Here is a 15,000-nt window from a genome sequence, read left to right as displayed (position 1 = left end):
GGCATCTGCCGCCTGTTGACGCGCGACTCTGCATTGAGGTAATCCTCAAACTTACTGTCGATGTGATCGATCACCGGCTGCCAGCTACAGCATAAAATACATGAATAAGAAATTAAATAAATAAACTTACTGAAAGAGTTACTAGTTAGAAACCTAGCTAGTTTGCTCACCAGTTGCTGTTGTCTACGGCATCTCCGAAGCCCGGCGTGTCCACGATAGTGAGCAGCAGCTGCACCCCCCCCTCTTTCACCAGCACCTTGGACTGTTCCACCTGAACACACACAGCTTCGTTCACAACACAAGCACCGGCGCTCCGTTTCAGCACAACGCTTACAGAAAGAAAGTTACACCGCAGACTGATTTAAGCTGCATTAGGAAGGTCTGGCTGTAACGTGAAGACGACCCCCATACGGTACTGTTTCTATGGTAACAGCTCATTCACGGGGGCTTCTGAGGTGGACGTTCGACGTGATCTCAGTGTAATAATAATCTCGTTTAAATACGTGGTGTTTATTTTTATTTTCAAAATGAGAAAGAGAGAGTGATCAAGAGATGGAGAGAAAGAAAGAGAGAGAGAGAAGAAGACATAGAGAGGAGAGGAAAGAGAAAGAGAGACACACAGAGAGAGAGAGAGAAGAAGAAATAGAGAGGAGAGGAGAAATAGAGAGGAGAGAGAGAGAGAGAGAGAGACAGACAGAGATAAAGAGAAAGAGAAGAAATAGAGAGGAGGAGAAATAGAGAGGAGAGAGAGAGAGACAGATAAAGAGAAAGAGAAGAAATAGAGAGGAGGAGAAATAGAGAGGAGAGAGAGAGAGACAGATAAAGAGAAAGAGAAGAAATAGAGAGGAGAGGAGAGAGAGAGAGACAGACAGAGATAAAGAGAAGAAATAGAGAGAGCGAGAGAGAGATATTGAAAGATGGAGAGAGGAGAAATCGAGAAGAGAGAGAGAGAAAGAGAGATTGAGAGAGAGAGAGATGGAGAAAGGAGAAATAGAGAGAGAGAGCAGAAGTTTTGTCTGATATTAAATGAAACTGAAGATGATGATGATGAAGACGTTCACTGAAACATTCTAACTGTTTCAAATCGCTGTGCTATAAGTGAAATAAACAGCAGCAGGAAGCAGGGTTTAAGCTGCATTCTGTGTGTGTGTGTGTGTGTGCGCGTGCGTGTGTGTGCGTGCGTTTGTGTGCGCGTGCGTGTGTGCGTGTGCGCGTGCGTGTGTGCATTTGTGTGTGTTTGTGTGTGTGTGTGCGTGTGTGTGTGTGTGCGCGTGTGCATTTGTGTGTGTGTGTGTGTGTGTGTGTGTGTGTGTGTGTGTGTGTGTACAAAGGTAAAGTTCTGGGTTTGCTAACAGTAGGATGTACATAAGAATAAAATGAAGGGTAAAACATTGCAGCCTTCTTCTTCTTCCTATTGGTGTCTTCTGCCTCTCACAGAGAGAACACAGTGGACATCAGAGCACGTGACGAGGTGTCAGGGTTGGGCGTCTGCTCTGTGTGTGATTATCTCGTGTCTCTTTCCTCAGACGCTCACGGCACTTTCAGGCACACTGTTGTTTATGAGCTGAATACAGCCACAGTGTTTATTCCGTTAATAATCCACTGAGACGCTGCCATTTTAAAAAGTGCTACATGACCCTTTAAACACTGCAGGTTTAAAACGAAGCTTAACCCCGTCATGTCGGTTTAACGTCCTAAAACCTTTCCAGACCACGTCGGAGCGAAAACCTCGACTAAAACAAGAAAAACACTCAGCAGCAGGAGAGCAGCCTGCGGTCAGAACCCATAACCAGATACAAAATACCAGCAGTAATAATAAGCTCCGTAGTAAAAGACTCCGATTCTGCAGCTCGGGTTAAAGCGGCCGTATGTAAATGTTTCAAATCTCCTGTAACGATCGTATCGTTTCAGAAACTGTTCTTTACAGGACAGAAACTGCTTCGTCCAGCTGGTCAGGTGTCGGGCTGCTACCTGTGAGGTGAACCTCAGTCGTAAAGAAACGACAAACTGCTTCTTTAATGATCAGCTTTATTAACTGCATGTTAGATGTTAAAACATCTATTTTGATCGCCTTATTTGTTACTGATAATCGCAGCGGATCTGACGTTTTTTTTTTGGCTCATTTCTTTAAACAAAACTGATATTTTTGGAATGTCTGGCTGGAGGCTGCTTAAGATCACAGCACTGGGACTGAGGTCAGCGATGTCTCTCTCTGGGATAAGAACCAAACGGTCTGAGAAGCTGCTTTATGTCTGCCTGGTTTGGATCACTGTCACTTATTACACAATGTCTGCGTTAGCGTCGTGTCGTGTCACGGTTTCACACGGATACCTCATGAACGACAGATTACGAGCATTTCCGGAAGCTCATGTAGCTAACTATAGTGAACCGTGACGGAGGGAGTGTCAGGGTCTCGCTAGGCTTTTAGCTAACTGTCTACATTACACTTTACTGTCTACTGACGCTAAACAGTGCAGCTTACGTCATTTTAGAGCTACACTAATCGCATAACAAAATCTTCCCATGCATCAGAGAGCACCAGAGAATTTGTTCTTTCTGGTTTCTTTTGCATATAAGCTCCACCCCCAAGGGTGAGCACGTTTTCCATAAAAGGTAACAAACTACAGTAGTTTTAACTGCTGTCAGACAGAGGGTCAGTAAATTCACTTCAATAAAGATGGATCAATGAGCCTTTAATTCATTCAATTAGCTTCTAAGGGCCTTTTTATACCCGGTCACTTCATGTGTTGTCTCTGATCCGATAGCTATCTGATTTGTTAAAACTGTTCCATTTACATTAGGCCACATAAATGCGTCTCGGCGAATCGGATATCGATCCGATCTTTCTACTCCCGCCCAAAATGCTAATATATTTTACCTCATTTCCGGGGTAATTGAAATGGAACACGCTTTGGTGTATGCGGTTTTCAGAATGCAATCAAAAACTCGATACGACGTTTATGCTACAAAAAACAGTGTTTACTGTTTGCTGCATTTTCGCTGGCGGCAGCAGCGCATTTTAAGACCCAACGAGACGCCTGGGTGAAAGATCACCTGTGAGTGACGTCCTTCTGTTTGGGAGGAGTACAGCGCTGACGTATGTGGCTTGAACAACCACATTCATTTACACCTGTCCAGTTTCATCTGAAATGCGTCCCAGACCACCTCCTGAAGTGGTTTGAGCGATCGGATTTATATCCGTCTGGAAAACGTTTCGGAGGTCATTTAGACCTGGTCTTTTTACCATCGGATAGATATCTGATCACAGAAAACACATGACGTGACCAGGTGTAAAAAGCCCCATAATGCTGACAAATAATGACTACTGATTATTTTTATTCCTCCCCATCGGCTGCTCCCTGTTCGGAGTCGCCACAGTGGATCACGTGGTTCGTATATCAGATTTGGAACAGGTTTTATGCTGGATGCCCTTCCTGACGTAACCCACCCGAGAGAGTTAACTGTTCAGTGGCTGGTTTAGTCATGAGAACGTGAGAAGCCTCTGCTGGACCACCTGGGGAGCCCCAAATAATGACTGCTGATTCACAAAACCCTGCCGTTATTATTTTAGCTAATTATTTTTTTATTTGCATTCTTCTTGTTTGGCTTTGCAGTATGTTCTAATAAACCCCGGCCATTTGTTAGATCGAGCTAATCTAAGACGCGAGACGTCGGTCTGGGAGCAGTTTAGGATCTGGAGCTCTGCCTTTGGGCCTTTTGGAAAATCCTCTCTGACTAAACCAGGGTGGTTTTAATCCCACATAACAATAAGGAGTGTTTTCCACACTGTTCCCCCTCGCTAGGTGTTGTTTTCTAGCTGGCTTGCGGTTGTTTCCCAGCACCAACTCCAGTAAAACACGAGACACAGAGCAGGACAAAAAATAGCGGCAGAGAGAGAGAGAGGAAAAATAAACACGACAACAAACAGGCCACTGAATGTCTGCAGTCATTTGGTGAAAATATTTAAAGCTGGGTGGGAACATCAGCAAGCACACACACACACACACACACACACACACACACACACACACGGGTTGGGCACTTTGATTGGCCAGAACAGATGACCCTGAACTGATTGGAGCTCAACTTTACGACTCTTGGAGCATTCTTTCTGTGACCTTCACCAACACTCAGCATGCAGCCGAGATTACACTGTGACGGAGCTCTAAACCTGTCACACATCTAAACCTCAACTAATTTGTGCTGTCTGTAAAGCTGCCAAACAGCTGCCAGACTTTAATGAGTTACAAAGCAGTGACAAGTCCAAAAAAACCAAAGGTTCGGTGCGAGATCTTCCTGCATGGACCATGACGTCTCGTTCCGGCTCTTATGATGATTTTACAATCGTAATTGTGAGAAAAATAAAACAATTCCACAATATAGTTCAACTAGATTTGTAAAGTTCGTCACGACAAACTTTGATGTTGGCTTTGACGATGCAAGTAGGAGGCTTTTTGGAGGCAAGTGGACATAAGGGTTAGTGTTGCTTTTGGAGGCAAGTGGACAGAAGGCTAGGTTGCCAAAACATTTGGAGGTAAGCGGAGACAAGCATATGACATCATCCAAATACTCCTGAGGGAGTTCCTCACATGCTAATTTTTGATTTTCACGTGACATCACGTGACATCAGAACACACATGTGGAAGTTCCCCTCATTGTTCTGAGTGTTTTGATGTGTCACATGTCCATGTTGTAAAAGGTTTTTTGATTTTGCATATTTTGGGGGCGGGGCTGCGGGCCAACCAGAAGGCCAGTCGGTACACCAATTTAAAAGTTTGTTCAGAGTATCACCCTAAAGGAGCTGGCCGAGTTTGGTGTAGATAGATCGAAAGCTTGCAGAGTTATAAACCTCCAAAGTTTATAATGGGAGTCTATGGGAAAAAAGGCCATTTTGAGACCCGGTACCGGAAGTACCGGTACTCGGACCGCTTAGAAAAGTCATAGCAACAAACTTCAGACCAGGTTCTACAACATATCCGAATTTGGTGCATGTGGCTCGAAAGCTCTAGGCCGCATTAAATTTTATAAATTTTTGTCTAAGCTTAAATAGGAAAACAGAATGTTGGCTTCTACAAAGCGACATAATAAGCTGTTAAAATTCTCTGGAGAGTTTATTTAACTTTTGTAACACGTCTTACAGAAGGGACGGAACATTAGTGCAGAGTCAGGATTTGGTTTATTAAGTCGTGATGTTAATATATGTACAAGCAGCGATCTGTGGAGTCCAAGCAGATCTCCATCACATCCTCAATCATCAGCCCAATAAGCAACACGATGAACAAGATGACCCCTGGGAGAGCAGAGTCCCGCACCGAAAGGCTCACTCGGAGCACGAGGTGGCTCGTTTGGCCTCGGTCTTAACGGACAGCCGGTCACACGCCGTGCCTCTGAAACACGCAGCATGGGAAGTTGTAATAAATTCATCATGGTGGAGGTGTGAAACTGGCTGCTGTTCGCTGCTGCTGCGCTTCGTCGTGTCCTTTTAGCCTCGGAATAAACAGCTTGTCTGAGACGAGGTCTCTGTAGGTGCAGAATCAGAAAGGTGTCGCGTTGGTGCCGAAGTTCCTGTGATGACTGAGCGAGGTTGTTATATCCTCACCATGAAAACATCTCGAAATAACCACGATGTTCGCATGACTGTGATTAAAAAACATCAACAAATGACAGAAATCCACACTGCATTTTAAAATCAATGGTCTGTTGGAGAAGATGTTAGAGCATGGCTGTGTGGATTTGTGTTCATTTATTCACACACAAGAGCATTAAGTGAGATCAGACTCTGATGTTCAGGATGTTGATGAGACTCCAGTTTATCCCAAAGGTGTTCAGTGGGGTTGAGTCGGAGTCAGAGCTCAGTGCAGGACACTCCAGCTCTTCTACTCCAACCTCCGTACCACGTCGTCACGGAGAACTATAGAAATGTGACGATCGGGGTGCACATACTTTTGGCCGTACACTACACGTGGCATTGCTGTAGATGACTCAACTCATCATTTCTGCAGCAACACATTTGCAATAAAATAATCCAATCAGATAACGGAAGAGTTGCGTCTTGTTGTGGAGACACGGTGCCGATCTTCTGTGTACGTGATGGTGAGACTAACGAACCAGAAAACAAACAAACAACAACAACCACACACAAACACACACTTCACTTCCTACCATGCGGCGCTTAGTATCTGTCTAAAGAGAAGGTGACACACCTCTGTGCAGATAAACACCTTCAAGGGTTTAAAAAAAAAAAAGCGCCTGGCAACAAAGCAGAGTTACAAATTGGGGTGGATAACATAGATCCGTCCTGGGTGTTTAAAGGATTAGAGGAGATCTGTGCGTGTGTGTGTGTGTGTGTGTGTGTGTGTGCTTGTGTGTGTGTGTGTGTTGCAGGAAGGAAAAAGGGAGGTGTGTGTGTGTGTGCTTGTGTGTGTGTGTGTGTGTGTGTGTGTTGCAGGAAGGAAAAAGGGAGGTGTGTGTGTGAGAGACTCCACCACCATAACACACTGTGCTACAGCCAAAAAAAAACAAAAAACCACAAGACCAGATTTCAGCTAAATGTGTGTTACAAAAGCTGCGTCCTAAATCACACACTTGTGCACTATTGTACTCCACTGTGTACTACGTAGTGATAAAAACTCCACCAAGAAGAAGAACCTGGATAATGTACTTGTTCAACTGAAGAGGTGGAGAGGAAGAAAAAAAGGTTAGAAAGTTGGACACTTTGTGCACTCAACACTCCGTGCACTCAACACTGCGTGCACTCAACACTGCGTGCACTCAACACTGCGCGCACTCTGCACTCAGCGCACTCTGCACTCAGCGCACTCAACACTCCGTGCACTCAACACTGCGTGCACTCAACACTGCGTGCACTCAACACTGCGTGCACTCTGCACTCAGCGCACTCTGCACTCAGCGCACTCAGCGCACTCAACACTCCGTGCACTCAGCGCACTCAACACTCCGTGCACTCAACACTGCGTGCACTCAACACTCTGTGCACTCAACACTGCGTGCACTCAACACTGCGTGCACTCAACACAGCGTGCACTCTGCACTCAGCGCACTCTGCACTCAGCGCACTCTGCACTCAGCGCACTCTGCACTCAGCGCACTCTGCACTCAGCGCACTCTGCACTCAGCGCACTCTGCACTCAGCGCACTCAACACTCCGTGCACTCAGCGCACTCAGCACTGTGTGCACTCAACACTGCGTGCACTCAGCGCACTCAGCACTGCGTGCACTCAACACTGCGTGCACTCAACACTGCGTGCACTCAACACTGCGTGCACTCAACACTGCGTGCACTCAACACTGCGTGCACTCAACACTGCGTGCACTCTGCACTCAGCGCACTCTGCACTCAGCGCACTCTGCACTCAGTGCACTCAACACTGCGTGCACTCAACACTGCGTGCACTCAGCGCACTCTGCACTCAGCGCACTCAACACTGCGTGCACTCAACACTGCGTGCACTCAACACTGCGTGCACTCAACACTGCGTGCACTCAACACTGCGTGCACTCAGCGCACTCTGCACTCAACACTGCGTGCACTCAGCACACTGCGTGCACTCAACACTGCGTGCACTCAGCACACTGCGTGCACTCAGCACTGCGAGCACTCAACACTCCGAGCACTCAACACTCCAGGTTTGTTTATGTAGCAAAAGATACGTAGCGCTGACGATAATTAAAGAGAAAACATCTGCAAGCTGCCCGGGAAGTTACTGATGTCTCTGTTCTGATTGGTCAAAACTTTTGCTTAGTGATAAATGGATAAACAGCACTGACTTTCACAGAAGAAAACACTTCAGAGTTTGCTGTTATAGAGAAATAATCAAGTTCTAGGTCTGAGACCAGAGATCCAGTCAAGACTTGTGAGTCCTGAGGTGGATGAGGACAAGACGAGATCTGACCCTGATGAAGTGGAGACCAAGATAACCATCGAGTTCTTTTCCAAGCTGAGCCGTTATCTTCGGTGTTGTCTGTTTGTTCAGGAAGGAATCTGGGAGACGATTCTAATGAACACAGAAAAAGGTCCTACATGCTGGTTAATAGTTACTCTGCTTCATCACACCTGATACTCAAATGTATGCTCCTGGGTAAGAACACAGCGTTTACGGACACGATCCCACGGGAAAACCCTCCTGCTGATTCGGCTACATTTAAAGCGTGGCGTAATTCTATAAATCCGCTCTTTAATCTGAGTTTTGTGCAGTTAACCGTGACGCTGTGTGTTATTGTTCTCAGACTAAACACTGAACGGAATTTCTTCTAACCGCATCTAGGACATTAAACTGTGAACTGGAGACAGGACGAGACTTCTCCAGACTGACTGGGGTGAAATATGACTGTGTGTGTGTGTGTGTGTGTGTGTGTGAGGTTTCATCACACAGAGGTGTGGAGGGAGAGCGCGTGTGCAGACATGCAACATGTCGGCTTGCGCTATTAGCAAACTATGTTGGGAAACCTGAAGAACCGTTCCTTTTTTTCTTGCCCGCTCGGCGTCTGTCTGTCAGATAAACTTCCTGGGAAAGAGGAGAGCGAAGGCGAGGAGGAGAAACAGAAAATCACGTTGAAAGTATTTACCCAGTGACATCAAAGCATGACAAACCACAAGGCTGGCACCGTTACTAGAGTTTCCTCCCAGCGCTTCCTCTGTGTGAACCTGAAACGCTGCACAGGCCTGAGGGACTGACACCAGACTGTAGAGCAGAGAGCAGAGACTTCAATAACAGCCTCAAACCCTCAGGCGTGTGCCGTTACGGGAAAACCATCAGTGACGGCATGGAGGGATGAAGCAGAGTGACAGATACCACACACAGCTGACTCATTTCCGTTAACGGCACGGCCCGAAACGCCGCCGCGCTACTCGGCCTACGGCGTTGTGTTTAAACATGACAGAAGGACATGATCGAATTTTTATCCTTTTACAGCTACATTTTCATTACGTCTGCTGCTTCTTAATGCCACACTGAAAGAAAAAGAACTGAAATTCAACCACACACTGACTGTGTGTGTGTGTGTGTGTGTGTGTGTGTGGCTCATAAACCACCTACCTGGCTGTCTTACAGCCTAAAATTCATGGCCAATGACATAATAACAATAATCACACTCGATTCGTCTTTCGTCACCGTGCAAGACAAACACAGAGCAAAGGCTTTTGAAATGATAATGATACAGAGTGTGTGTGTGTGTGTGTGTGAGTGAGTGAGAGAGAGAGAGAGCACTCAGGAAGCGGTGGTTTAGAGACTCAGTATTCACCTGGCCTCAGGGCTACAAGCAGACACGAGTAGTTTAATCTGCTACAGCAAAGTAACATTAAAGCCGTGTCCAGTGTTCTGTGGGGAGTGAAACACTCGCAGGAACTGAAGCAACGACTGGATGGTGTGATGTGACCCGACACGAACGTTACTGACGCTGATTATTTCCCTAGAAACAAGATTTATTTCATTTCGTTTTGCCAACAATTAAAAGACTGAAAGAGAGAGAGAGAGAGAGAGAGAGAGAGAGACAGAGAGAAGGTAGCATGACGACTGTCTTTCTCTCCCTGTGTGATATAAGCGAGTTTGCGGTTGAGATAAGTTGCTTAGCAACGCATTTATTAGCTAATATCTACATAACTATTATTCTTGGCGGTGCCGACAGATAATCAGCGCTCATACCGAACGCGGCGTTATCCTCCGACGTGAGATCGTACAAACACTGAATTCTACTCTGCAGCGTCCCTCAGAATTCAGTCCGGTTCTTATCTCAGTTCCTACGACTCGATTTCATCATCGATCACTTCATCTTTCCTTATCTGGAAGAGCTGGATGGATCCTGAGGAGTATTAATGGCACTGAAATGATCACAGAGTTAAAAAAAAGTCTGTGTTGGTGGCATGCGGTCTTACAGCCAGAGGAGGTAAAGTGCTGAGTGTTCAGTTCACACACACTCACACACACACACACAAACTACCCCGACACCCTGAGACGTGTGTGAGATTCAGTGAGGAGATAATGAGCACCAGCACAGCATTAGGACTAGTCTATTATTATTATTATTTAGAAATACCGCGTCTCTCTTCCTCCCTTCGTCTCACGCTGTGAAGTGTGTCGAAGCCAACACATTTATATGATATATAAAACTGAAATATTCATATTGTTAGTAGTTTATACACTGGTGACTGATAAGGAAATAAAAACGTCAACAGAAATTGGGTTATCGGTGTCCCAGTGTGCATCGAGTCAGAACTCATGTACACTGTATACCGATCCGTCACCTAGAGAGCCGATCGAGACGCGGCCGCTTAAAGCTAAGGTCACGTTTACTACGTGATGTTTAACGGCTTGCAGTCGTACATCTATAAAACACCTAGAAAATAACAAACAAACAAACCGATTACGACTCTGTAATGTAACCTCTACGAGCTGTAATGTAGCTTAATTGTCACAGAACCCAAAAAAACAAACAAAACACAACAGCATCTTATACTGCAGGAAACACGATATATGGATTGTTGTGAGGTTGGACTACGTGTGTGTGTGTGTGTGTTGAGGAGTGTGTATGATCTGCAGGTTGTGTGTTGAGCTGCCAGTTTGCTGCAGTGCGTCTCTGCTGGAAGCGAATGCGTAAAGCAGGCTGTGTGGAGGCGGTGAAGTGTGGGAGAGAGGCGCACTTTTGGGAATGGCATTCGCTAACCACCCACACTGCGGCCTGGCACTGACACACACTCCACAACGGCAAGCTATTTCAGGATTTTGTGACTGTGTGTGTGTGTGTGTGTGTGTGTGTGTGTGGTTGCTTTGCAAGAGCAGTAATTATGTTGTTACAGGATTGGCACCTTTGTGATTGAAATTGTGGGCGAGCGAGAGGACGATAAACGATTAGACGAGCTACAAGATGTGTGTGTCGCTCTTTACATATTACTGAATATATATTTCTTTTCCTTCCTGTAAAACGCATCGTTGCCGCTCTGCACGGTTACCACCGGAGAGTCGAGTGACGGCACGAGGTGGAAATGTCTTTTACGCTTTTACTCCTCGGACGAGAAGAAAAAACAGCCAGCGGTTCTGTTTGTGCGAATTTCTAACCTGGAGGTATTAATAAGAAAATATGAATAAAATGGGAAAACAAAGTTTTTAGCTTAATTCATTTCCTTAGAAAAGCATCATGATGAAAAGTTACACAAATTAACATGCTGTAAAAAAAAACAAACATTTATATAGAGGGAGTTTTTCTTCTTCTTCTTCTTCTTCTTCAAAAAAAAAAAAAACAGTTCAGACAGCTTGCCAAATTTCTTGCACTCAAATATGTGTCTCTCTCTCAGAGAGAGAAAGAGAGAGGGAGAGAAAGAGGGAGGGAGAGAAAGAGAGAGGGAGAGAGAAAGAGAGGAAGGAAAGAGCGAGAGGACGATAAACGATTAGACGAGCTACAAGATGTCTCGCTCTTTACATATTACTAAATATATATTTATTTTCCTTAATGTAAAATGCATCGTCTAGAGGGAGGGAGAGAAAGAGAGAGGGAGAGAGAGAAAAAAAGAGGGGGAGAGAAAGGGAGAGGGGGAGAGAAAGGGACAGAAAGAGAGAGAAAGAGAGAGGGGGAGAAAGAAAGAGAACGAGAGAGGGAGAGAGAAAGAGAGAAAGAGAGAGAAAGAGAGAGGGAGAGAGAAAGAAAGAGAACGAGAGAGGGAGAGAGAAAGAGAGAGGGAGAGAGAAAGAGAGAGAAAGAGAGAGGGAGAGAGAAAGAGAGAGGGAGAGAGAAAGAGAGAGAAAGAGAGAGGGAGAGAGAAAGAAAGAGAACGAGAGAGGGAGAGAGAAAGAGAGAGGGAGAGAGAAAGAGAGAGAAAGAGAGAGAAAAAGAGAGGGGGAGAGAAAAAGAGAGGGGGAGAGATATCAGCAGCTTTATAGTTGTGTTGACAGCTGGGTTTGTGATAGATTTGAATATGAAACCTCATACTTTTATTCAGGGTTACACACACACGCACACACGCACGCACACACACGCACGCACACACACGCACGCACACACACACACGCACACACACACACGCACACGCACGCACGCACACGCACGCACGCACGCACGCACGCACGCACACACGCACGCACGCACGCAGACACACACGCACGCACGCACGCACACACACGCACGCACGCAGACACACACACACGCACGCAGACACACACACACGCACGCACATGCACGCACACGCATGCACACACACGCACGCTCGCACACGCACACGCACGCACACACACGCAGACACACGCAGACACACGCAGACACACACGCACGCACACGCACGCACGCACACGCACGCACACGCACGCACACGCACACACACGCACACACACGCACACACACGCACACACAGGTGTACTCTTGGAAAATAAAGAAAAAACCTCCATATTTCTAGGGAATGTATTGTGGTGCTTGGACCCCTTCCAACTCGCTCTTCCTGTGGCTCCTAGTTTTACATCCAGGATTCATGACCCCGGTTATACAAACGCTGCACCATCAAATACAGATAAATACACACTCTGCACTGATGAAAGGAAGAATAATTGTGTAACCCGATGTTGATGAGATTAGGGTGTGTCCTGGAGTAACCTTATGGTTAGATGAACAGTAACAGGTGGAGATTGTGGGGGATTTTTATTCGCTGGACCTCTAAAGGTCGTCTGGTGAAGTGTAGGTTCTGTGGACGGGATTTTCTAAAGCTGAGCCGTTAAACACGAACCAGTGATCGCAAACAGACAACAGAAGGTAGGAACTATGTGTGTGTGTGTGTGTGTGTGTGTGTGTGTGTGTGTGTGTGTGTGTGTGTGTGGAAGTGAAGCCACTTCAGCCGATTGTTCGAGACAATCGCTTGTTTTTAAACGCTGTGCAGAACTGAGAAAGTCTCCATTCAATGGCAGAGTCGCTGATAGCTCACTGTTAGGGTAAATACACTTAAAGAGCTGTCCGTGTCCCTGGTGTGAGCCGTGTCCGGTGTAGGGGACGCGTCCTTACCTGGACAGTCTTCTTGATTCTGTGAGAAGGTCCCGGATACTCTGAAGAGTACAGATCTGTGAGGAAGAGCGAGTTGATGAGGGTCGACTTCCCCAGCCCTGACTCTCCTGTAAGACAGAGACAGAGAAAGACAAACTCAGCACCTGGGTCTCATTCGTCCACCTGAAGGCCGTACGGCTGTGTGACGCAATCTGCAGAACAAGTGACGAGTGCGACGGGATTTTTGTGCAAACGATTAACGGAGTGACAAATCTGGGATCTTCTCTGGCACAGAAACGTCTAGGAGCTTGAAGATATGTGCTTGTGTTTGCCTTTGGAACGTATAGCGAACTGTCCAAGCTTTTTTTTTTTTAGTAGTTTAGTGGAAAGACAAACATAAAAATCCATGACGTACAAAAACACGTGACAAACATTTACAGGAGGAATCATATGTTTGTACAATAACATCACGAGATGTAAAACTCAAACACACAGTGGACCTCATTCCATGTTGAGTCCAGTTGTCTGTCTGAACTCTGACCTATAAATCCACAGTCTGTGAAACTAGTTAGTTCTTGTTATCTGTTACATTATAGCTGTGATGAACATTTATTCTTCAACAGGATCGATCTCTCTCTCTCTCTCTCTCTCTCTCTCTCTCTGTCTCTGGTCTCTCTCTCTCTCTGTCTCTGGTCTCTCTCTCTCTCTGGTCTCTCTCTCTCTGTGTCTCTGGTCTCTCTCTCTCTGTGTCTCTGGTCTCTCTCTCTCTCTGTGTCTCTGGTCTCTCTCTCTCTCTCTCTCTCTCTCTCTCTCTCTCTGTGTCTCTGGTCTCTCTCTCTCTCTGTGTCTCTGGTCTCTCTCTCTCTGTGTCTCTGGTCTCTCTCTCTCTCTGTCTCTGGTCTCTCTCTCTCTCTGTCTCTGGTCTCTCTCTCTCTGTGTCTCTGGTCTCTCTCTCTCTGTGTCTCTGGTCTCTCTCTCTCTGTGTCTCTGGTCTCTCTCTCTCTGTGTCTCTGGTCTCTCTCTCTCTGTGTCTCTGGTCTCTCTCTCTCTGTGTCTCTGGTCTCTCTCTCTCTGTGTCTCTGGTCTCTCTCTCTGTGTCTCTGGTCTCTCTCTCTGTGTCTCTGGTCTCTCTCTCTGTGTCTCTGGTCTCTCTCTCTCTGTGTCTCTGGTCTCTCTCTCTCTGTGTCTCTGGTCTCTCTCTCTGTGTCTCTGGTCTCTCTCTCTCTCTGTGTCTCTGGTCTCTCTCTCTCTGTGTCTCTGGTCTCTCTCTGTGTCTCTGGTCTCTCTCTCTCTCTCTCTGTGTCTCTGGTCTCTCTCTGTGTCTCTGGTCTCTCTCTCTCTCTGTGTCTCTGGTCTCTCTCTCTCTCTCTGTGTCTCTGGTCTCTCTCTCTCTCTCTGTGTCTCTGGTCTCTCTCTCTCTCTCTGTGTCTCTGGTCTCTCTCTCTCTCTGTGTCTCTGGTCTCTCTCTCTCTCTGTGTCTCTGGTCTCTCTCTCTCTCTGTGTCTCTGGTCTCTCTCTCTCTCTCTCTCTCTGTGTGTCTCTGGTCTCTCTCTCTCTCTGGTCTCTCTCTCTCTCTGTCTCTGGTCTCTCTCTCTCTCTCTGTCTCTGGTCTCTCTCTCTCTCGCTGGTCTCTCTCTCTCTCTGTCTCTGGTCTCTCTCTCTGTGTCTCTGGTCTCTCTCTCTGTGTCTCTGGTCTCTCTCTCTGTGTCTCTGGTCTCTCTCTCTCTCTCTGGTCTCTCTCTCTCTGTCTCTGGTCTCTCTCTCTCTGTCTCTGGTCTCTCTCTGTCTCTGGTCTCTCTCTCTGTGTCTCTGGTCTCTCTCTCTCTCTGTGTGTCTCTGGTCTCTCTCTCTCTCTCTGTGTGTCTCTGGTCTCACTCACTCTCTGTGTCTCTGGTCTCTCTCTCTCTCTGTGTGCCTCTGGTCTCACTCACTCTCTGTGTCTCTGGTCTCTCTCTCTCTCTGTGTCTCTGGTCTCTCTCTCTCTCTGTGTCTCTGGTCTCACTCACTCTATGTGTCTCTGGTCT

General features: G+C 46.5%; 1 protein-coding gene across 2 annotated transcripts in view; it reads right to left on the bottom strand.

The window, feature by feature from the left end:
• The window catches only part of septin7a (septin 7a), a 33,722-nt gene that overhangs the window by 10,786 nt on the left and 7,936 nt on the right, over positions 1-15,000 (bottom strand). For both annotated transcript variants that reach the window (XM_060865481.1, XM_060865482.1), the window contains exons 2-4: positions 12,998-13,104; positions 171-271; positions 1-84 (exon numbers count right to left, since the gene is read on the bottom strand). The exon at positions 1-84 is cut by the window's left edge and continues 51 nt beyond it. In XM_060865481.1, coding sequence (XP_060721464.1) covers positions 1-84; positions 171-271; positions 12,998-13,104 — 292 coding nt within the window. The remainder of the gene's footprint in view (positions 85-170; positions 272-12,997; positions 13,105-15,000) is intronic.

This window comes from Tachysurus vachellii, chromosome 3, assembly GCF_030014155.1.
Source record: "Tachysurus vachellii isolate PV-2020 chromosome 3, HZAU_Pvac_v1, whole genome shotgun sequence".
NCBI lineage: Eukaryota > Metazoa > Chordata > Actinopteri > Siluriformes > Bagridae > Tachysurus > Tachysurus vachellii.
This window is presented reverse-complemented; position numbering and strand designations above follow the sequence as displayed.